This window comes from Eucalyptus grandis, chromosome 8 (genome assembly GCF_016545825.1).
Source record: "Eucalyptus grandis isolate ANBG69807.140 chromosome 8, ASM1654582v1, whole genome shotgun sequence".
NCBI lineage: Eukaryota > Viridiplantae > Streptophyta > Magnoliopsida > Myrtales > Myrtaceae > Eucalyptus > Eucalyptus grandis.
The window spans coordinates 49,609,365-49,634,090 of NC_052619.1; the positions used below are offsets into that span (position 1 = coordinate 49,609,365).

The following is a 24,726-nucleotide window of genomic DNA, read 5'->3' on the forward strand; positions in this document are numbered from 1 at the left end:
TTCAGAACTTTTTAAGGCAAATGACCCGTGGTCGATTTTCTTCGAGCCACTATAAACCCACTCGACTCAATGGCGACTCTTGATTGTCGTGAAAACCTCGAGGACTCAAGTACGGACACAGGGTACCAAAACAATAAGAAAATCAGTCTAGTGTCGGTCGACGAGAATTTTCTAATTCAGTGGTGTCACCCACGATTAGCCACACATCTCTGTCGATCCAATCTATCTCGATTTCAAATCGATTTTTAACTGCGCCGTAATGACCTCTAAAGATGGACACGGTCGAAGCCGATTCGATCGAGTTCTCAAGTCTATTGCCTTAAAATTCCTTAATAATTTCCCAGGATAGTCTAGTTATCTCGAGAGTGATCGGCCTCCCGAGAATAACCCTATAGATGCGTCAATGAAATGCCCGATTTATTCAGTAGAAGACAGGGTTGAAAATTTGGGATGTCACATAACATCAGAAACATTTATGTGCAAGCTGCGAACAAATAACAAATGACGACACTGTCTACGTCAGGTGGTCATTTGTCAAAGGAATGATTGTTTATTAAGTTCCCCACCCACATTATTCTTAGGACTGACAGTACTTTCTGAACAAGCATTGTCGTGATGCCTTGGGACTAATAATATTCGAGAGGAAACACACATAGTATATCAGGACACTAAGCGTTGCCCTGTCGAAACCTTCATCAGTAGTAATCATCTGACAAGCTTCGTTTGCGGTCACTTGTATCTTTCAGTAGATCTCCTTATCCAGCTTGTTTCACGTGGATCAAACTGTGCAACGAAAGTGGCGGACGCCCGACGCGTTGTTCTCGAATCACAACGCATTGGAGGGGGCTTTTGTTCCTTCAAATACCATTGTCTGTGATAAACGAGTCAAAACTTCTATAAGGAGTAATCAATTAATGACCATTTGAAACAATTCTTGTATAATGTTATAGGATTTAGAACTTATGAAAGTAGATAACTAATCGCATAAGTGAAGCCTCCAGTAACTCTAGAAAAATCATAGCATTCATTAGTCTGTATTTTAGACGAGACTACTTTGTCCATGTAGATGTAGATATAGTTTCTCCATCATCCAGCCCTAATTGAAACTGAATCATATCTATCAGCTTCTAGCAAGAACGGCATCTATCACCTTATTGTTTCCCTCCAATAATTTAAGTTTTACCGTTAGGATGATAAATATATCAATTTAAAACTTAGAACAAAAGCATGCATTGAAAATCGAAAGGAAGTATTATCTACTCCACAATAGAATTTAGGAAACTAAAATCAAAATAACTTCATGAAAGCTGTGGGACATACCATCATGCATAAGGTACTAAAGGCAAAACAAATTTGCCGATGTTCTAGATATTGTTGGTAGTTTGTTTGTAAAACAAATTAAAAGGTACCTTGTTGATGTGAGTGCGCATGTGAATAGGATTTAACAATGATCAATGATCATTATTTTTTATTTATTATAATTCGAATTTATAATTTTAAAATAACCATTGTGTCATATTAAAATAATATGACTGTTCATAATAGAGTGACTATTATTTTTAATTATTTAAAGTTGAATTTATTATTTTTTCCTAACAATTATTAGACGCTTACACAACCTTTGAAAGGTTGTGTTGTCTATTAGGACATGACTTCTTAACCTTTGGAAAATCATGTCTAGTCGAACATAACTTCTTCATTTTTAAAAAGGTTGTATCCATTTAAATATATTTATTCGACATTTGTGTTCAATGCTTTAATAACTTCCAATTTCATTTTCTTTCAAAAGATATACATCCATAGTTTCCAATAGTTTCCTTTTGAGAGATCTTGGAGAAATTACTATTGCTATATGGTATTCTCATCGAGACTTTGTTGTATTTTGTAAGATTTTTGCTAGTAGCAATTAGCAATGTTTTGAGGCAAATAATTTCTTAAAGAGAGTATTATCATGCTTCTAAATCTGATTCCATTCTTCTTTCCAACGTTGATTGAAATTTCCCCAGACATCATATGACAACAATATGTTTTAGTTGTTAGTTTGTACTTTCATAAACAAACTCCCAAATGTGTTGCAAAGGTGTTGTATATGAAGATTGATCTGCATGAGACTTCCAAGAGATTCAGATGAAAAGGCTCTTCTTCTCTATTGAATACCCAGGTCAAATTAATATAATCATGGACAATCCAGGCCTGTCATTATCAGGACTATGGGTGACAAAGAAAATAAGAGACAGGAGTTGCATGGGAACGAAAACAAAGTAACACGCCTAAACAAAAGTAAAGATATCTCTTCAAGAGGTAATTTTAGACTACTTGTCCTAGTCTCCGAAATGAGTGGATCGCAACGCACTCTTTGGTCTAGCCCTTGATATAGACACATGAGTCTGCTGTTCCTGGCAATTCCTAATCAGCACTTGATGTTTCTGGTTCTTTCCAATCAGTGTCTAGCTTGGTGAACCTCGGATAATCAGGCAACCGTTTCAGGGACACGCAACCCAGAATAGTCAAATGCTTCAAACGTTGTAAGCAACCGAGACCCTCGATGGCTTGTAACACTTGGCAATCGTGTAGCTCAAAAGATTTGAGCTTTACCAACTTCGATAGTTGAGGTAATCCTTCTAATGACTCACAGCAGATGATCTGTAGTGACTCCAAGGATTCCGACTCCTCCAGACCTTGTATCGCAACAAGACTTCCTAGTTCAGACAAATACAAGGTTTCTAGACTCTTCAAGCATGATAGATCTGGTATTCTCTCGAGGGATGGACACACTTTTATGGAAATTCCCTTAACTTCTTCAAGTGTTCAAGCTCTGGGAGATGTGCCATTGAGCAGCTAGAAATGGAGAGACTCGACAGGTTCATGAAGTTGGAAAATTGCTGCGGTGGCGGTATATCCATGAGATGCAAGGTTGACAAACTAGATGGAAGCTGGTGGATGGATTCTACAATCTTCCAAGGGGACATAAGTTCCTCTAACTGGTAAGGAGCCTTGAGCTTATACCTATGAAAGGACAAGTCCAAGTGATCTAAAGTAACTAAGTTCGAGAGGTTTGGGATGATTTCACAATGATAAGCATCAAGGACAAGGCTTATCAAACTAGAGGGAAGCTTTGGCACTAGTCGAAGCTCCTCACACTCCTTCAACCCAAGTTCTTTAAGGCAAGGGAGAAAACTGATCGTGGCAGGCAAACCAGAAATGCAAGTACCAGAGAAGTCCAAGATCCTCAAGCAGGATAGTCTGCCAATTGCATCTGAGATTTCACCCGTAAGATCCCTACAATCCCGGACATGTAACTCTTCTAGGTGAGATGGATAAGTGATTGTGGCTGGCAATCCGGAAATACGAGTACATGAAAAGTCCAAGATCTGCAAATGGAACAGATTCCCAATAGAATTTGGGACTTCACCTGATAGATATAGACACTCTGGGCAATGTAACTCTTCGAGCATCTCCAGTTGTCCAATTGCATCTGGTAGACTTTTTAATTTTGTACTTCCCATGTCGATGACTTTGATTTTCTTTAGATTTCCAATTGAATCTGGGAGACTTTCTATTCCCGAGAATGACAAATCCAACTTAACTAATGATTCTAATCCTCCGAGAGAGTGTGGGAGCTTCTTTATCCCCTCACATCCTTTTATAGAGAAATGTGTGATTCTTACTAATCCTCCGATGGAATTTGGGAGTTTGTCAATTCCCTTGCAATACTTTACACTGAAGCTTGACAAAGATTTCAAATTGCCAACACTCTCGGTGAGTGTGACCAATTTGGAAGATCTGGGGAAGATGAACTCTCTTAAAGATTCTAAATATCCAACCTCTTCAGGCAACTCCTTAAGAGAGTCACATCCATCCATATTCAGAGTTTTTAAGAGCCGTAGCTTACCAATGGAGCAATCAACTGTAATTAACCTGGAGCAGCCAGCGAGTATCAATATCTCCAAGTCCACGAAGTTTGACAAGTCAGGTGTCCTTGTTAAGCATTTGCAGTTTCTCAGGTCTAAAGCTTTCAGCTTTTTTGCCATCTGCAGAAGAAATGTATATGATGAGAAAGAATAAAAAACATTTCAGACAGGAACAAAGCACTGAGGCTGCCATACCTGGATTTGAGTCCATCCACCCCATTTTTCTGTGATGTCGCTACTGGACAGGTCGAGCACAACCAAGTTGATGGGGCAGAAATTTGTTGCTGTGAATTCCGGAGGAAAATGATGCCAAGAAAGCCACCTTAGCATTGGAAGCAGATCTTTGAAGTTGCCAACAAAATTTAATCCCGTCCCTCGAAGGAACCTTAGATTTGGTAGATTGAGTAATTCTTCATCTGTAAATGTATGGCCACGCACTTTTAGTGCTTCTACATGTTCATTTCCCTGCCAGTAGAGACTAACATGAGTGGACCTCAAATCAAGTTAACAAGAAAAAGTTGTAACTCCTTGAGGACTGAAAGATTACTCGTAAATTGTACCTGCTTACTCCTTAATATGTTTAAGGCATCCTCATGAGTCCACACCCTGCTAAACTTGCTAGGATACTTACAATCCCCTTCCTGGACAATGTGCCTTCCAAGGTCTCGTACTTGGTCATTCATCCGGAATTTGCTATCGCTTTCAACTTTTATCAGGGACCTATGAAGAAGGACATCAATTGCATAATTAGGATAGTAGTTACAATCACTCCACATGAAAATTGGGTAAGTTTTATCTTCCTGGACAAAAAGGCATGCTATATCCAGAAACACTTGTTTTTGTTCTTTCTCTAATTCTTCATAACTTATCATCAACGATTCTCGGACTTTCCCCAAAGGAGCTTTCCTTAACTTCTCCAATACTTCTATCCATAAAGCTCTATTGTCGTGCTTGCAAGAAAGAGAAGATCCTATCACCTCCACAGCTAACGGAAGGTTCCCCAAAGTAGACACAATTTCCCTTGCAAGACTTTCATAATCACCTGGAGGAAAGTCTTTTCCAAAAGCATGTCTACAAAACAACTGAAGGGATTGATCGGATTCCATTTCCTTGACTTCATAATCCAAGATTGTTTTTGGTTCATTTCGAATGGCACTTAAGTTCCTAGTGGTTATGATGACTCTACTACCAGATTTCAGCCCATCACACTCACCAACTAGCTTTTCCAGAAGATCTTTCTCTTCCATATCATCAACAACAATGAGAACCTTTTTATTTGAAAGCTGTCTTCTTATCATGTCGATCCCACAATCAACATCATAAAGTTCATTATTTCTTGATCGGTGAATGCTTGATAAGAGTTTCTTCTGCAAGTACACAAGACCATCTGACCGTCGTGATATCTCTCGAACATTTTCCAGGAAGCTGCTGCAGTCAAAGTGAGGGGATAATTTGTTGAAAATAACTTTCGCAAGTGTCGTTTTGCCGATTCCCCCAATCCCACGGATTCCCACAGAATGAGTGCCGCCAGAATTAATGTCCAGCAGTTCCATTACAGCGTCGACCTGCTTGCGATCTTCCACTAAATGTTTGGTCAGAATCTTGTTTCTGTTGTTCAGCTTAATTAAAACATCTTCAACGACCGATGTGATGAGTCTGCCATGGCTGCCAATTACACAGAACATTTCAGTCAAAGGGGAAAAGAAATTTGATGAAGAACTTCTCGTTCTTAAATTTTGAAATTTCGAAGTAGAAGAGAAGACATCAAACCTTGTGACATTGATAGTGTGTCCTGACGATATTGTGTCATTATACCGGGAAGCACAACAGGCAATTACCATTTGGGACTATGCCCATAAAATTGACAAATTGCTAGCTTATAACAGAGAGATGTTGATAACCTATAGCAAAGAGATGACAATAGCTCGCTTCCTTGTATGACTTATCATTTTCAGCATGAAGAGATTAGGCAAGACTTTCAAGAACCACGATTGATTAGGGTCAGCTGAAAAGGCTAGGAAGACCGGAAAGCCACGAGTGGGCTACACACACTGAAAACCCAGGATCGAGAGAGTAAGGATTGAGGCGCGTAAGTATTTGCGATAAATTAAAGTCTATTAATATTAGCTTTATTTGGAATATTTTATTCGATATTTTTTTTTTTGATATTAGCCTATTTATTCTTTTAAACAATATTTGAACTCACTAAATTTATTTTCTAGAAGAAGTCTGAGGTACAAAATTATAAGTGTGATATATGATCGGTCATATGATCATGATTGCATAGATATTTTTACGCAACAATTTTAACTCAGGATAATTATAAGTTCAGGATTCTATAAACGAAACTTTGTAAGCTCTTTGTTTTGCAGCAGTTTTCATCTTTTGATAGGCATGGAGAGAAAATTAAAGTCTGAGGGAGGAAGTTCTTTACCCTAAGTTTCTCGGTTTCCATCCCTTAAGCTTGCCAACCTCCATGAGCGCCTTTTCCCACGCTTTTACTTTGTCAGCTTCATACATCTTCGCATGATTGGATAATTCATTTTTGTAAAGTGAAGTTTTAAGCTTGACATCACCTGGGCTCACGTCGAAGAAAATGGGAAGGATCTCTTTCGTTCCATTTGATCGGGATGTAATCTCTATCATCTTCGCCAGCTCCTTGAGGCACCATTTACTTGACGCGTAGGTCTTAGAGAAGACGGGCATGTAAATTTTGGAGCTCTCAATCGCTTGCCAAAGTTCGTCTTTGATGTTTTGCCCTCCTTGGATTTCATCGTCGTCTCTGAAAACACGGACTCCAGTGCCTTTCATGACTTCATAAAGACAATCGGTAAATGTTTGGCGTGTATCAAGCCCTCTAAAGCTCAAGAACACGTCATACTCATTTCTTGAGCCAGTTGCACTCTCCATCATCATAGGAACTACTTTTACCGAATGAGCATAGAAGTGTTTGTTTTTGCTTGTTTGCTCGGTATCTGAACTGCTTTGGTTTTAAACACCATCAAGTCAGTCTGGATCAAAGGAAAAATAAAATAAAGCCAAAAGAATATATTTCAATATATATTTTTGGCTTCTTTGCCTTTTTTAAATCCTTATACAGCTATCGCTTGAACTTCATGGTAGGAGGAGGGTGCTCAATATTCATGTGCTAGTGGAAAGTTGAATAATCGTCAAAATTATCCAATTATAACAACACTTTCTAGCCTCGTCTAGCCTCGTCTAGCCTCGTCTGCATTTCCATTTAGTGCCTCATTCATCAAACTATTACCTACAAGTCGTGAAATATATGATAATTTTATTAATGTTAAGATTTAATAGAGGCAACAATGTATTGAGATACATGTATAAGTTGTGCTAGAGAAGTCTTACATCAGAAAATTGGTGTAGTATGAGTAGTTAATATTTTCCCAGTTAGCCCCTTACTCTTTGACATAACTGAATATGTAAACAGACTTAAACTTGGGTTCTCTCTTGGCTATCTTTCCAAGTGAAGGTATCGAATTTCTGTTACGTGCTCCTAACAAAAAGTATCAAAGCTGATGGTAGATTGGTGGGCGTTGTGGTGTAGCAACACGGGTGTAGGCAAGACGGACCCAATGACAGACTCCGTGGTACCGTCTTGAGAAAGTGACCAAGAATGAAGTTGGGCGTAAATGGGGATTCGAGTTGGGATACCTTTGACGTAGAGGGGCACTCGGATTAAGGAGAAGCATCTCTAATGATCGGAGACGCTAAGTGGGGTAGACAATTGTCGTTAATCTTTGGGAGTACTTTAGTAGGTTGGGGCATTGAATAGCCATAAAATGGGGGTAGACGAGGATTTCCGGTTAAAGATCAAGGAAAATTGATTGCGAAGTAAAAGTTGTGGTTTCCGGGGATAGATCAGGGAAAATTGAATGCGAAGTAAAAGTTGTAATTTATTTCCCTCAGTCTTTTTAATTTTTATTTCACTTGAGAATATAGCACAGTTCTTTTTTATGGACTCAAAAAAAAAAAAAAATGCTTGTGCCCGAGACACTTGCACGTGCGGGGGAAAATTCCGGAGATGCCGAAGATAAACCATGAATTTGAACCACCGGCCGCGGTGGCTCCACTGGCTAAGACTCTACTGATCCTCAACGAAGAGGTGAAGGGTTCAAAACCCAGGGGAGGCGCTAGGTGTATTAAGTGTGACTCAGGGGTGGTGGGTCCTCCTACTTAAGTGTCACCTGGGGTTTACGGCGCGGCTGTCGGCTGCAAGCCGGTTCCTCCAGCACCAAAAAAAAAAAAAAAAAAAAAAAAAACCATGAATTTGAATTTAGAAATCCAGCCTCGGTCTTTGTCAATGTCGTTACATGTGAAAAATGGCGAATATCCATTTAAATATTACATCAAAAGAGGCATACCAATCTAATCAAATCGAAGTTACGTCTCCGACTACATGTTAAATCAAATGACTGCCTAACCAGCTGAACCAATTGAAGTATAAACCTACTACTTTCTAATGAAAGATCAGCATCCGTAGATGAGCATTAGATAAGCGGTAAATAGACATATCTGCAATGAATGCAAGCAGCTTGAGGAATGCACCATCAACTAGATACGAGGACGAACATAATAGATGGTTCGAGAATAGGTTGGTTTTGTTAGGCAATTTCCTGGCTCATGAATCATCATTGCACTAACCATTTCAGATTAAGAAAGTCATTGAAAATGAGTTTATTATAGGAAATTCCGCGATATCTTAACTTAATGTGCTCCCATGTTAGTAAATGAAAAAATCATTTCCTGGCTCATGAATCATCATTGCACTAACCATTTCAGATTAAGAAAGTCATTGAAAATGAGATTATTATAGGAAATTCCGCGATATCTTAACTTAATGTGCTCCCATGTTAGTAAATGAAAAATCATTTACAGAACTCTAAAAATACTCACCAACCAACAAAATGGCATCAACGACTTAGATAATCATCTCTCATTAAGACACTTATCAACAAACGCACAAGGCATTCACCCCCCAACAACAGAACTTTTCTTGCTTTTTCTTCTCTCCCAATTTCGTTTTGGGATCTCTCTTCTCCCCGTCTAGTTCTTGATTTGAGATTTGAACTTTGCTGATTTTGTCACGCCTTGATCCTCCGAGTGTGTGCTCATCCCTCTGTGGTCGATTAACTAGCGACATCCCATGACACATCGTCGACCTATTCATTTTAATGCACATGCGGAAGCGAATAAATAATCCCCAGACAACAATACAATGTGATAGATGTTGGGAAAATATGGCTTCGAATTTGGTTAGGATAATGAGGACGGATATTTAGAGTACTCAAGTCAGACTTTGAGGCGTGATATCGTTTTTTTTAAAGATTTATTTGCTCCACAAAGTTGCTAATGGTCACCAGTAAAAATCCTCCAAGATACAACAAAGTCTCAAATGAGAATACTAGATAGCAATTCTAGTATTTCTCCAAGATCTCTTTAGGAAACAATCGAAAAATTGGCTGTAGTTTTTCAGAAAGAAGACTCGAAAATGACCACAATTTTCCTTCTGAAAATTGACAAGTATATATATGAAACAATCTTGTAACTCTTCGTAAAAATTGTCAAAGAATGAACAAACACGTCATTTAGAAAAATTGTTCGGATAAACAAATGCGACTCTTCGGAAGAAGTCGAAAACCGAACAATTGCAACCCTTTGGAAAAATTTGCAAACCGAATAAGTAATTTTCCAAAGGTTGTCTTGAAAAAACACAAAACAAAAATTCGGAATAATAATTTTTTTAAAATAAAATTTCGAGTTTTCATTTTTTATATTTATTTCCAAAAATTCTCAAAACAAAAGGCAACCTTTGAATTGATTAAAAAATAAATAAATAACAAAGGGATTAGTGCTAATTAAACCTCGGGCGCGCAGGCGTGCTAAGTGCACCAAATAAGTGCACCAAAATCGCGCACCCGCACGCGGGTATGGTGGGGTCTAGCCCCACCCGCATGCATTCTTCAAGATGACATATCTAGTCACCGAGCCCATGTGCATTCTCCAAGATTACATACCAAGTTACTGAGCCAATATAATATAATGTTATTTCTCCAATATGACATACGAGTCATTGAGCCAAACTAATATAATGTCTTTCTACGAGATGACATACCAAGTCACCGAGCCGATGTTCGTTCTTCATCAATTTCTCACTTTCTATCATACTCGGTGAAATAGCCGTGTGTGGGTATACAGTTGGCCTTAGGCAAAATATAATAATTTCCTTTCCATAAATCCTACCATTTTATATAGTCCACCAAAATATTTTTGATGTTATAAACCGACGTTTGATTAATTTCCAACCAATTATTGAAAATAATTAAATTTAGGAATATATCCTAAAATCACAATTCACACCAATTCGGTACAAATGCAAGCTCAATTAAATAAACAAATCACACCATCACAATCAGCATAAAATTCCAGTCACTGGCTAACCCAGTCTAATTTTCGAAAAATAAATAAATAATTAAATAATTGCAGAAAATAATTAATACTAGAACGGGCCTAGAAAATTTTCGAGATTTGTTAAATAAATACTAGAGTCTATACCACCATCTTGGTGGCTGCGATGGTTTGGGCTCTCTTTCCCTCACGAAGAGAAGGAGTTCAAATCCCCTCACGGTTGCTTGGAGTCTTAAGTGGGACGCTAGGGGTGGTAGGTCCTCCCGCTTACGTGTCCTCCTAGGTTTACTCGCCAACTGTCGGCTATACGTGGTTCCTAGGTCACAAAAAAAAAAAAAAAATACTAGAGTCTATTTACTCACTAATTGCATTAACTATCCACCTAACATGCATCGGCAATTAATTAAATTTCACTAATCTAATCTAACTAACTACCTAATCATACTTAACTTAATCTAATCAACTCTTAAGTGTCATTAACCTACTAAACGATTATTAGTGAGTTAAACTCATCCGATTAATGATCCGCTAAAATCAAAACGATGGGGACGCGGCAAGGAACGACAACCTCCAAAGCGGGACCGCCAAGCGGGGCCGAGACGGGCCCGAAAACAGCCTCATAAGGTCCACAACCCTTGCTGGCCCAAAGTGCTGCAATGGTGGTTGATTCGGGCACAGCTCGAGCTAGAATCAACCATCGCGGGAGGGGGTGCGGGCTTGGCGTCACGGGTTGAAGCTGCGGCTACTGGGTTCGCTGTAAATGGATGGCCAAGAGCTGTGATTGGGCTGCGAAGGGGGGCCGAGATGAATGGATGGAGGTGCAGCTTCGGTGGGAGTGGGACCAAGGGGAGGGTTTAGAAATTAAAAAGAAAACTTTAAACAAGGTTCTATTAATTCAAATTTCAGCTCAACTTCAAATAACTTTGTCAATTGGTCATCCCAGGGCCAATTTCTTCACCAAGTTGTACAATTCGAAATCCAATTGAGGATCGAAATAAACCAGTCCCTCCAACCTCCGAATTTCCATCAATTCCAAATTATATTTTCTTTTTTTCTCAAGATCCGATTTCTGAACAAACTCCTCCGATTAAGGTCCGATTTGTTAAGGTAAAAGCCCACGAAATTACCTATCACCAAATCACTCACACCCGATACCAAAAATCCCTTCAATTGGCCAATCTGAATTTCCGCTCGTTTTCCAAATCGTCCGAATCGATTTTCTGTAAAAATCTCGAACTCGCCGGAAATTCCTCAAAAGATGAGTTAACGTTCCTAAAATGATTCATGACATGACGGAATTTTCAATTTCTGAAATCGGGTTCAAATTCGTAGTTAATTTCAATCTGGCGTGATTTTTGCATAACCTAATCCAATGGGTAACTTTAAGAACTTTTTAGTGCAAATGACCTGTGGTTAATTTTCTTCGAGCCACAATGAACCCCTTCAACACATTGGCGACTCTCAGTTGTCGTAAAGATCTCGAGAATTCAAATACGGACACAGGATATCAAAATGACATAATGACCTTAGTAGATGAGCACAATCGAGTAGTCCATTCTTGGTTGAATCCTCAAATCTATTGTATTAAAATCTCTTAATAACTTTACCCGATAGGCTAGTTATCTCATGAGTAGTCATCTCAGAGAAAAGTACTATAGTCGCGTCGATAAAAAGCTCAACTTATCCAATCGAAATCAGAACTGAATTTTCAGGATGTCACAATTCTTCTCCTCTTATAAAAATTTTGTCATCGAAATTTAAACCTTTATCAATCCTTAAACAAAAAGGTGGACGTATCGTCATCTCATCAAGTCTTTAGTCATGTGGTGTTGTTAGACCACTTTAACCAATGGGATCTTCTTTGTACTCAGAATCCGGTCTTTTTGAACCACCAACCGAACTAGGTTTCCCACGTATGACACTCCGTCATCCACATCTAATTCTTCTAGATTTAGCACGTGGGTCGGGTCAGGCTCATACGTCCTCAACCTTGACACGTGAAATATGTCATGCACTTGCGTCTACCTCGGTAGCAACGCAAGACAATACGTTAGGATCTTGATTCTCTCTATAGAATCTCAAAGAGACCTACGTACCTCGGTTTCAATTTTTCCCTCATTGCTGAAGCGCAAGGCATCCCTCATTGGTGACACCTTCAGAAAGATGTAATCACAATTTGGAACTTTAAGGGCTTTCAATTCTCAATGATATAACTTTTCTGGCAGCTCTAAGTGGTCTTTAATCTGTTTCTAATCATAGCAACTGCAATCACTGATTGCTGAACTAACTTTAGGCCCGTGACCTTTCTTTCCCTAACTTCATTTCAAAAACTAAAGTTCTCTACACTATGCTATACAATGCTTTAAAAGGAATCATCTGACTGTCCTACTGAAACTGGGAACCCCAGGTCTAGATTTGATATAAATTCGTCACTAGCACTCCATGTAGACGAACTATCTAACTCACATACAATTATGCATATCTGTCTAAGTCCAAATCTTTTCATACTACTAAGGAGTGAGCCGACTTCATCAGTCTATCGATCACAACCTAAAATGGAGTTATTACTCCTCTGACTCCTTGGTCAGCCTGTCACAACGTTTCATCGTGATATATTGCCATTCCCACTTGGAATCCTCGAGTGATTGTAAAAGTTCTCTCGGCTTGCATTACTGAACTTTCATTTACTAGCACATCTGACACTTGCAACCTATTCGGTAATATCCATCTTCATGTTGGTCTACCATCGAGTTGACGCCGATTCTGAACTACTTTGTACTATCTGGTCGAATACTGCAATTGCTACAGTGAATTCTTGACAATGACTCCTCCTTAAGCTCCGTATCGACTGACACCTATCATCACCCATGATACTTCGGCGTTCCATCTTCAGAAATCTGAAGCTCAATCCTTCCCTTATCAATATCCTCTTGCAGGATTTTCTGTACATCTTGGTTTGTCAACTGAAGTGTCTAATTCTAACTTGAATATCCGGTTCAATTTTGAGAGTGGTCATAAAATTTGAAAGGCGGCTTACCTCAAATTTGAAAATCGAATTTCGAATTTTCTCAAATAAGGTCCACGCCAACCGTCATGCACGTCTACCAACCCCAATGCCAGCGTCTCTTCGTGGCTTCACATCCCAATGCCTTCGTTTCCATTTCACGCCTTCAGTTCAGCCCACTCAAACCGTCCAGCAGCTCCCTCAAGTTAGGACTGAACCCAGCAGCTTAGTTGTGAGCTTGATGAGCCTTTTTCAAGCCCTCGCGAGCTCTCGTTGGTGTCACCATAAGCCCAAGTTTCGGCCGCCGTTGCGCCGTCGTCGCTGTGAACCGATTTTTGCGCCAAACCGGTGAGTTTACTTGCTAAACTTTGCTTAGAGAGTTAATGACGTTTAAAGGGATGATTAGTTTAAGCTAAATATGGTTTATGTAGTTAGTTAGAACAGAGTAGCGATTTAATTATTCGTTTGTGCATGTTAGATGGTTAGAACGGATAGATTAGAGACTAGATAAGTTGTATTATTTATTTAGATAGGTTCGAAAATTTTCCTGGCCCATTTGGGCGATTATTTAAGCATTTCCGGCCTAAGTTTGCATTTTTGGTAATTAATTGTATCCATTTAATTTTTTTGTATTTATTTAATTATTTATTATTTTCCAGAAATTCTAGCGAGATAGCCGATGACCGGAATTTCATGCTGATTACAATTGTGTGTTTAGTTTCTACAATTGAATGTTATTTTGTGCAAATTGAGTGGTGATTGTAATTTTGAATATTTATCCCAAAATTGTATAATTTCGGTATTTAATCAGAAAATACCGAGCGTTGATTTTTAACACCATAAATGTTTTTAGGCACTATAATAAATAGTAGGATTTTTGAAAATGAAGATATAGTATTTTTGGCTCAAACTGACCGTGTACCCACACACGATTATTTTATCGTGTGTTTTTAGTATGAAGAAAATATGCCAAGTTTGTTATCTTAATTAAGCATTTAAGTACAGAGCACAATGCCCTTGGTCATGATTGAGTGATTGTGTGATGGTTCATAGTCATGGCAAGATGACTATTGAAAATTGAGATGACATGTGTTGTGTTGAGAGAACCTGATGGGTTGTGAGTCGGTAACTAAGTGTTACATGATAATAGAACCCCCTGTGAGCCATCTCTAGTATCTTGTACTGTTGCTTATTGTAGTCAGGGTCTAAGTGCTACTTGGTGAATTGAATCATATGGGAGCCATCTCTAGAAGCCTTGTAGTACTTTCATGCATAGTCAAGAACTAAGTGTTATACGATAGCGAGATTTCGTGTAAGTTACCTCTAGAACCTTGTACTAGTGCTTTTTATAGTCAAGAACTACATGCTACATGATAGCGTGACTTTGTGGGAGCCACTTCTAGTACCTTGAGCTATTGCTTAGTATAGTCGAGAACTAAGTGTTACACGACAGTATGAATTTGTGGGAGCCACCTCTAGTACCTCGTACTATGACTGATTGTGGTCAAGGACTAAGTGCCACGCGATGTTGGAACTTCTTGGGAAGGAGGCACATCTAGAACCTTGAGCCTTGTATTAAGTATTGAGCCAGAATATTGAGTGGGGATGTTGAGGTTGGATTGGGAATTTGAATATTGAGAGTGAATATCAGGTGTGTATGGAACCATCGATATGAATTGTCCGCGCCTAATTATGGGACGAAATTGTGTGACATGATAAGGAACATGTCATAACGATTTGGCCTTATAATCGGGACCCTTGTGAATGATTATTTGATTAAATGATGTATCAATTGTATTGAATGATTAATTGACTAAGATTGAAATGAGACGTTCCAAATGCTCGAGTGTTGTTACTGCACTTATGCGATATATAAATTGTGCTAACATGCATGAGGGAACTAAGGCGAGGTAAGTCTTTTGTATTGTATGCATAGACTGCCTCTAGGTGTATTTTCTTCCTAGTCGGGGTTTAGGGAGTGAACTTGCTGAAACATTGTCTCACCCTGTCGTAGGCTTAACTTTTGAGATCCCTAGTGTGAAGAACTCGGAACTTGAGGCGGAAGGGTCAGAAGCATGGGTGGACTAGAAGTTCTTTTGAAGAAAGACCTCATATACTTAGACCCTAGAGTTGGCCTCTATTTGTAAACCAGATTATGATTTCTAATAATGTGTTGATTTGAATATTTGTTGTCCTGCTTTTCTAGCCCATGTATTTTATTGTCAAGGGATTAGTTTATACGCTTCCGCATGTGCATTAAAATGAATTGAATCGACGATGCATTCTAGGATGTCTCAAATTTTATCGACCATTGAGGGATGTGAACGCGCTCGAAGTTCGGGATGTGACAAGAATAATAAAGTCATTATCATAAAATTTTTGGACAAATACACAGTTATTCGCCAAAATCTTTTTATAACATTGTTCCATCATAACTGACATAAATTTTTTGTACCACTATCTCGATGCTTGCTTTAGGCCATAAAGACTCTTCTTCAACTTGCAAACATAATCTTCTTTTCCTTTCACTTTGAAACATTTTGGTTGTTCTATATATATTTCTTCCTCCAAGTCACTATTTAAGAAGGCTGTCTTGACATGGATCTACTCAATCTCCAAATCTAGGCTAGCTGCCAAACCTAGTGCCACACGGGTAAAAGACATTTTCACCACTGGAGAAAATATATCATCAAAGTCAATATCATTTTTCTAATCGAATCCCTTAACAACCAATTTAGCTTTGTATCGTGGTTGTGAAGTTTGTTCATTTTGTTTCAACTTGTATACCCACTTGTTATTCAAAGCTCTTTTGCTTCTAAGCAACTTCGGCGGTTCAAAAGTATGATTATCATAAAATGACTGCGTTTCATTCTGCATAGCATCAAGCCATTTGCTTTTGCACTCATCTTCTATTGCTTTTGCATAACACTCTAGTTCTATTGCGTTTGTCAATAATACATACTCATCTTCAGAATATTTGGTGAAAGGTCGACGGTCTCTAATGGATCTCCAAACTGGAACATGTGGTAGAGCATCCAATGGAGCTTCTAGTTCAACAACAATATTATTTGTTTGAACATGTTCAAGAGCATGTTTGTTTTCTAGAACATTCACTTCCTACTTCATCTCATCAACCTATGCAAGAATATGTGTGAGAGGAATTGGATCCAAGTCAACCAAATCATTACTAACCTATGGCATTGAAATTATCTCTGATTTCTCAATATCTTGTATTGTCTGATCTTCCATAAACACAACATCTCTATTTCTACAATTTTCTTCTCAACTGGATTATAAAATTTGTAGTCAAACATTTCCTATCCATAGCCAGTAAATATACATTGTCATGTTTTCACATCAAGTTTAGACCTTTCATTTTTGGGGATATGCACGAATGTCTTACACCTAAAGACATGCAAATAATCATAAGAAACATCTTTGCTCGTCCATACTCTATTAGAAACATTAAACTCTAGAGGAATGCATTGAGTAAGATTTAATATATGTGTAATTGTACTTAAAACATCACTTCAAAAGGATTGTGACAACTTTGACTGTGAAAGGAAACATTTTACCTTTTTAACTAATGTCTTGTTCATTCTCTTAGCTAAGCCATTTAACTGAGATGTCTTGGGAGGTGTCTTTTGATATCAAATGCTCTGTCATTTGTAATATTCATCAAAAAGTTCAATATACTCTCCCCCACTATCAGTTCTACAGCATTTCAATTTCTTTTTAGTCCGTCTTTTAACTGAAGCCCGAAACTGCTTAAAAGCATCTAAACTTGATTTTTAGTTTTTAAGGAATCCATATTTTTCTTGAATAATCATCTATGAAAGTAACAAAATAAAGAGAACCACCAAGTGATTTTATCTTCATAGGACCACAAATATTAAAATGTACTAGATCAAGTATACCTAACTTTCTTGAATGAGGAAAACTTTTGAATGCAACTCTACTTTGTTTTCCTGCTAAACACTGAGCACACCTCTTTAGCATTGAACTTTTCATACCTGAAAGAAGCTTCTTCTTAGTCAATATTGACAAAGCCTTCTTACTATTGTGACCGAGTCTCTTGTGCCGTAATTTAACTCTCTCTTTGCTATCTACTATATTACTTTTGTTTGTGGACAACTTTGCCTGCATAATACAAATGAAGAATATTTTTCACCTCTAGCCACAATTAGAGAATCTTTAGTGAGCTTCCATCGACCATCACTAAAGGTGTTGCAATAACCCTCATCATCTAGTTTGCTTGTAGAAATCAAGTTCAAATGAATATTAAGTATATGCTTAATATTATTTAATACTAACCTCGTGTCATTACTGGTCTCTAAGTACACATCACTAATGCCTACAACTTCAGCTAGCCCATTGTTTCCCATCTTTACAGATCCAAAGTCACCCGACATGTATGATGTAAAGAAATCCCTACAAGACGTAGCATGAATAGATGTACCACTATCAATTACCCAACTAGTTTTATGACATACAAAATTCACCGCATCACTATTAAAGATAATGAGAAATTCTTATTTAAGTGCAACAACACGATTGTCTTAATTGTCATTATCACTTTTGTTCTCTTTGCCTTTCATCTTTTGAATTGATGGAAAAACCTTTGAATATGTCCCTTCTGATGGCAATATGGTACTCAACATTAGCAAATCTATTGTATTTGCCTATGCTTTTATCTCTGTTTTTGTCTCTATTTCTCGAGCCTCGAGATACACTTCCCCTTTTTCTCAATAACCAAGGCATCATAATGTGAAGAGGATGATCCCTATGTCTTTCTTTTCATCTCTTCATTCAAAACACTACTCTTGGCTAAATTCATGGTAATTGTACCATCCGGGGTAGAATTAGACAAAGATGTTCGAAATGTCTCTCAAGAGTCTGGCAAAGTACCAAATAACCATAACGTTTGTGTCTTATCATCAAATTTGATTCCCATTGCAGCTAACTGATTGATAATTCTTTGAAAAGAATTTAAATGATCAGTCAAACAAATATCATCTAGATATTTCAAAAGCATCATGTGTTCTATCAAAAATAACTTATTATTCCAAATTTTTCGAGCATATAATTGTTTGAGCTTATCCCACAAACTACATGCATCTATTTCCTCAATGATATGGTTCAAAACATTATCATTTATCCACTACCTAATATAACCACATATTTGACAATGAAATATAGACCATTTGGCATTAGTTTTAGTCTCCGGTTTTTCTTTAGCAAATATGGGCAAATAAGAATCATTTACATATAAAAGATCTTCCATTTTTCCTTTCCAAATATGCTAAATTAAACAATTCAATATAACAATTTTACTCGTATTCGTTTCTATTGTTTAACACAAGGAAGAAAAATCAAGCAATGACCAAAACTCTTATACCACTTTGATGAGAGAATAGTAATAATCCGGACAATATCGTATTAACGCAGCAGAATAAAATAATCTCCTATCTTGTGTAAATCTAATAAGAACCAATATAGTAGAGCAAAATAAATATCAAGCGCGTAAATACAAGGCAATTTTTTTACGTGAAAAACCTCATCTTTGTGAGGAGATTAAAAATCATGACGTCGGAGTCCACCAAAAAATCTTCACTATTAATAAAATCGGGTGAATAAAGTTCTTCTCTAGTAAATACAAAGCATCACAAACCTCAAGAATGTCATTCTTGGCAATATGCATAAATTTCACAAGAGATCAAGGATTTTTTTTTTTTTTTTGCATTTTTTGCATCTGACAAAAAATGTAGGTTTTGGTCAATCTACAAAAAACCTAGTGTAGGGATCTTCAAATGAAAATCAAACCGTACAGATTCAAGAAGATTATGCCACAAACACAGTAACAAAATTTCAGCTTAATCGGACCATGAATCGACCTCCAATACTAGTTTGATGTAAATTATATTGATTTCCAAACTCTAAATTTTCTGCTTTCTCTTTTTCTCTTGTTACTGCATCTCTGCATCTCTGCTAACTTCCTTATTGCTATCACTTAAAAGATAATAATAAACTCCATTTCTCCATATGACTTATCATATGAGTTTGAGCCTTTTTGGACTTGCTATTTATTGGGCTTCCTCCACGTGAAAGTGAATCCAGCTAACAAGTACAACTTGCACATACCAGAAGTGACTTTTTATTGCTCCTGACTGCATGGGAAGTTTTAAAAGAAAAAGGGAGAAAACTTAACACATTAACTCAAAAAATGAACACAAGTTACACCAACCATTCTACCATGTGATACCATGTTTTAGAGAAACTGCAGTGTAGAAAAACGCAGGACATTTAGCCTTCTATGATCGTAGACAAATAAATATCAAGGAAGTAAGTGCCAAATTTATAATTATCAAACGATGTGGATACAATCTCTAATTTGACAAATTGATTACTAGCATATCTCCAATTGTCTTCTTATGCTGACGTTAATTCAAGTGCCTAAGCAGTTGATCGTGAATCAAATGATGGGAACCTAACCTCTTGAAGTCTCCAAGGCCTTGAAACTTGATCCGATAAAAATTCAGATGAATAAGGACGAAGACGACGGGACAACTTATGACCCATTTTTAATATGCCCACACCTTACACCTTAGGATTATCCACTGTTCTGTAAACTTGTTGTCCTTTCCTAAAAAAAGTTCCGAATATAACAGTTAGAATACCGGCTTAAGAGATTGCCATCTAAAGATCTCTTAGCAAGAGCTGTGTTGTGTAATCTTCAGACTCTGTCCCGATCTCCTGTATGAGTGTATCCCAAGGCTCCGATTGGTCTAGCCGCTGATATAAATACATGGGTCCGACGTTTCTGGTGATTCCCAATCTGTGTCTAGCTTGGTCCCTCTCGGTAGATCTGGCAAACCTTGCAGGGACTCACAATCTTTAAGAGTCACCTGGGTCAAATGTCGTAAGCCACTTAGGCCTTCAACGCATCTTAGCCCCGAACAACATTCCAGATCGAAATGCTTCATCTTTCCCAGCTTCGATAGGTTGGGCAATATTTCTATTGACCCGCAACATGTAATCTTTAAGGACTCCAGAGATTCCAATTCCCCCAGACCTTGTACTTCTACCAGTTCTTGTAAGTCGGATAGATGCAAGGTTTCTAGATTCTTCAAATTTGATAGATCAGGCAATCCCGCGAGAGATGTGCATTTTTCTACAGACAATTCCCTCAAATGCTCCAGGTGTTCAAGAGCTGGAAAATGCGTCATCGAGCAGCTAGAAACGGAGAGTTTTGACAGGTTCCTGAAGCTGGAAAATTGTGGCAGCGGTGTGATATCGGTAAGTTTCAAGGTTGACAAGCTAGATGGAAGTTTGTGGATAGATTTTAGGTTTTTCCAAAGTGAGAGAAGTTCCTTCCACTTGCCAGTGCCCCCATGAGAATCCCTGTGGAACGATAAGTCCAAGTGTTCTAAATTAACTAGGTTTGTAAGGTCTGGAGTGATTTGACAGTAATAAACATCAAGGGTAAGGCTTGTCAAGCTCGAGGGAAGCTCTGGCAATTGTCGAAGCTCATGGCACTCCTTCAACTCAAGTTGTTTGAGACAAGGGAGATGACTCATTGTGGCTGGCAATCCAGAGATGCGAGTGCCCGATACGTCCAAGATCCTTAAATGGGACAATTCCCCAATGCTACATGGGATTTCATCAGATAGGTGCTGACACTCTGGGCAATGTAACTCTTCTAGCATCTCCAATCGCCCAATGGCATCAGGCAACTTTCCTATCTTGGTGTTTCCCATCCTAATGAATTTGAGCTTCCTCAGATTTGTGATTGAATCGGGTACATTGACTACTCTTGAGAATGACAGATCTAACTCAATCAGCGATTCTAATTCCCCGAGTGATGGCGGAAGCTCCTTGATCCCTTTGCAACCTTCTATAGACAAATGCTTGATTTTTGCTAATACTCCAATAGAGTGTGGGAGTATGCTTATTCTCTCATTCTATTTTATACTCAAACTTGACAAAGATTGCCAATTGCCAATTGTCTCCGGAAGCTTGCACAGCAGAGAATGTTTGGGCATGATTAACTCCGTCAAAGATTTTAGAGAACCAACTTCTTCCGACAACTCCTGAAGAGAATTGCATCCTTCCATATTCAGAGTGCTCAACTTCTGTAGGTTAATAATGGAGCGATCTATGGTGGCTAACTTGGAACACCAAGCAAGAATCAATATCTCGAGAGATGCGAAGCTAGATAAGTCAGGTGTGCTTCTCAAGCAATTGTAGCTTCTCAAATCTAAAACTTTTAACTTTTTCGCCATCTGCACAAAAATTAAGCATCATATAAAGGAGGACGAAAAACATTGTGTCCCAAGAATTAGAAGCATCAAAAGCCAATATGGGGAGACATTAATACCTTGATTTGACTCCATCCGGTCCAATCTTCAGTAATTTTACTCTTGGAAAGGTCGAGCACCACCAAATTAACTAGGCAAAAATTCGTTGCTGTGAAATTTGGAGGACAATCATGCCAAGAAAGCCATCTTAGCTCGCAATGATCTTTGAAGTTCCCAACAAAATTCAACCCTTTCCCTCGGAGGAACCTTAGACTCCGTAGACTATGTAATTCTTCATCAGTGAAGGTATAGCCTCTACCATCACTTTGACCATTATAGTTCAGACTCAGTGCTTCTATTTCTTCACTTGCCTGCCATTAGTGATCAGCATGAATGAGAACAAATCAAACAATAAAGGAAAAAGTCAACTCTGTGAGCCACGTGAAGTTTGTCTACTTCCTGGAAATAACTAGCAGAATGGCCTCTAAATTACGTTCTGTTAAGTTATACCTGTTTATTCCTCAATAAGTTCAATGCCTCCTCAGGATTCCATACCCTGCTACGCTTGCCAGGAAATCTGCAATTCTCTTCATAGACAATGTGCCTCCCGAGATCCCTAACTTGGTCATGCATTGAAAACTTATTATCATCTCTAATCTTTATCAAGGACCTAAGAAGGAGGACTCTGATTGCGTCACGAGGATAGTATTCATGATCGCTCCACATGAAAATCGGATATTTCTTATTTTCTTTGATGAAAAAGCACGCGATGTATAGAAAAACTTTCCGCTGCGTTGGTTCTAATCCCTCATAACTTATCATCAACGTCTCTTGGACTTTCTTCGGAGGAACTTTCTGTAACTTCTTCAGCGTCTCTTCCCATGAGGCCTTGTCAGTGGAAACGCCAGAAAGAGATGACCCTATCACCTCGATAGCCAAAGGAAGCTTCCCTAAAGCTGAGACGATCTGTCTCGATAGGCTGTCATAATCTTCTGTAGGAGAGTCTCTCCTAAACGAATGTCGACAGAATAGCTGAAGCGCTTGACCAAATCCCATTTCCTTGACTTCATATGACAAGATACCTCCATGCCGATAGCGGGGAGGGTCGACCTCTAATGTTTCCATCCGGTCGGTCACAATGCTCGTGTTCCTTGTCGTTATGATGACCCTGCTTCCATCTTCGAACCAATTGCTCTTCCCAACCAGCTTTTCGAGCTGATCTTTCTCATCCACATCGTCGAGCACGATGAGCATTTTCTTGTCACAGAGTGCCTTCTTTATCATGTCGATCCCTTGGTCAACGTCGCGGATAAAAGTATCGCTGCTGAACCTCAAATTGGGGATGCTTGACAGCAATTGCTTCTGCAAATGTACAAGACCGTCCGATCTTCTGGAGATCTCTCGAACATTTTTGAGGAAACTGCAACGATCAAAGCAAGAAGAGACTTTGTTGTAAATGACTTTCGCTAGTGTTGTCTTCCCAATACCACCTATTCCATGGATTCCCATGAAACGCACACCGCGAAAGTCGACACTTAACAGCTTCATAATTGCATCGACCTGAACATGATCTTCGACCAAGTGTTCAGTCAGGTTCTTGTATTTGGCATTCAGCTTGACCAGGACTTCCTGGATGATCACTTTAATGAGTTCGCCATAGCTGCGCCAACGCGCAAGTCAATTTATTATGCTCGAAACACGAAATTGACGAGCTCATGATGAAAATAAATCTAAAAAGGAAAACTCACTACTCTCCTGTTTTCTAAAATATAATGCATGTGAAAAGAACTCAAAGTTTACTACAAAATTCCTTACCCTCGATAATTTTTCAAGTTCAATCTCTTGATTTCCTCGACCTCCAAGAGGGCACCACGCCACACCTTCACTTGGCCGGCGTCAAAGTTCGTCTCGTGCTGCACAAACACATCACGGTACAGCGGAGTCTTGAGCTTGACATCATCTGAATTCACGTCGAGATAAATGGGGAGGATCTCTTTCGTGCCATTTGACTTTGATGCCATCTCGACCATTGTGGCAAGCTCGATGAGGCACCATTTGCTGGACACATAGTTCCTTGACAAGATGGGCATGTAGATCCTTGAGTTCTGAATGGCCCGTGGGAGCTCTTCCTTGATCTTCTGCCCAACTCGGAGCTCGTCGTCATCCCTAAAAACTCGGATCCCTGCACCTTTCATGCCTTCATAGAGGCAATTGGTGAATGTTTGGCGACTGTCAGACCCTCTGAAGCTCAAGAACACCTCGTACTCAATCCTTGAGCTACTGTCTCTCTCCATTGTAGGAGCCATTCCTTTGCTTTTGAGCGTTTCAATGTCTGAAGCCAGCGAACGTATGAAGTTATACTACTGATTTGTTGGTAATTTCGTGATGTTAATGATAATATAGAGCGATTGAGACATGTAACCGTGTGGTCCCTCCAAGAAACAAGCAACCCCTTAGCAACCCACCAAATGTAGAACAATAGACTGCGCGTTTATATCTCAAACATTTGTTATGTTTAAATAAAGGGTTGTGATTGTCTTTAGGGTCCCGTAGAGTTTCTTATTTTAAGACCAAATCCCTTTTCTAGTTCGGTTTTCTTCTATTAGTTTAGTGGCAATTTGTTTGCTTGGTTTCCTGTGCCTATAGAATATTAATCACCAGTTAACTTATAATACTTGAATTGCTATTTTCCCTTAATTGCCAGCTCAATAAAGAAATTAATGCCACGTCTAGATTCATTGAATGGCCAAATTGATATTTAATTATCAAATCGAATGGCATCATGTCCATTTAACATTTGGTCTTGTGCGGTGCGTGGGAAAATGGGGACTCCCTTTTTCAGATAGGGCAATTGAATACGAAATAAATTTGTAATTTATTTCCCTTAGTCTTATTTAATTTTTGTATTTCACTAGAAAAAATGGCATGGTTCTTTTTTTATTGATTCAAATGCTTGTACCCGTGACACTTGCATGTGAAAGCGGGGAAAATTCCGGAGATGCCGAAAACTAAACCATGGATTTGAATAAAGAAATCCAGTCTTCGTTTTCGTCAATGTTGTTATAAGTGGGTATTAGCGAATATC

The 24,726-nt window shown here is 38.6% G+C and overlaps 2 protein-coding genes across 2 annotated transcripts; both read right to left on the reverse strand.

The window, feature by feature from the left end:
* Positions 1-2,406: 2,406 nt before the first annotated feature.
* Positions 2,407-6,821, reverse strand: LOC104435540 (disease resistance protein RPV1). The gene is made up of 5 exons (XM_039300068.1): positions 6,346-6,821; positions 4,472-5,576; positions 4,107-4,376; positions 2,855-4,031; positions 2,407-2,699 (listed from the first exon to the last, which is right to left on the reverse strand). Exons 1-5 carry the CDS (start codon positions 6,819-6,821, stop codon positions 2,407-2,409), a joined length of 3,321 nt encoding a protein of 1,106 aa, XP_039156002.1.
* A 13,308-nt stretch (positions 6,822-20,129) lies between these two features.
* LOC108955868 (disease resistance protein RPV1-like) lies at positions 20,130-23,935 on the reverse strand. Its single transcript, XM_039300069.1, has 5 exons — positions 23,457-23,935; positions 22,152-23,301; positions 21,722-22,012; positions 21,323-21,626; positions 20,130-21,238 (listed from the first exon to the last, which is right to left on the reverse strand). The coding sequence occupies exons 1-5, from the start codon at positions 23,933-23,935 to the stop codon at positions 20,130-20,132; spliced, it is 3,333 nt and encodes a 1,110-aa protein (XP_039156003.1).
* Positions 23,936-24,726: the final 791 nt, after the last annotated feature.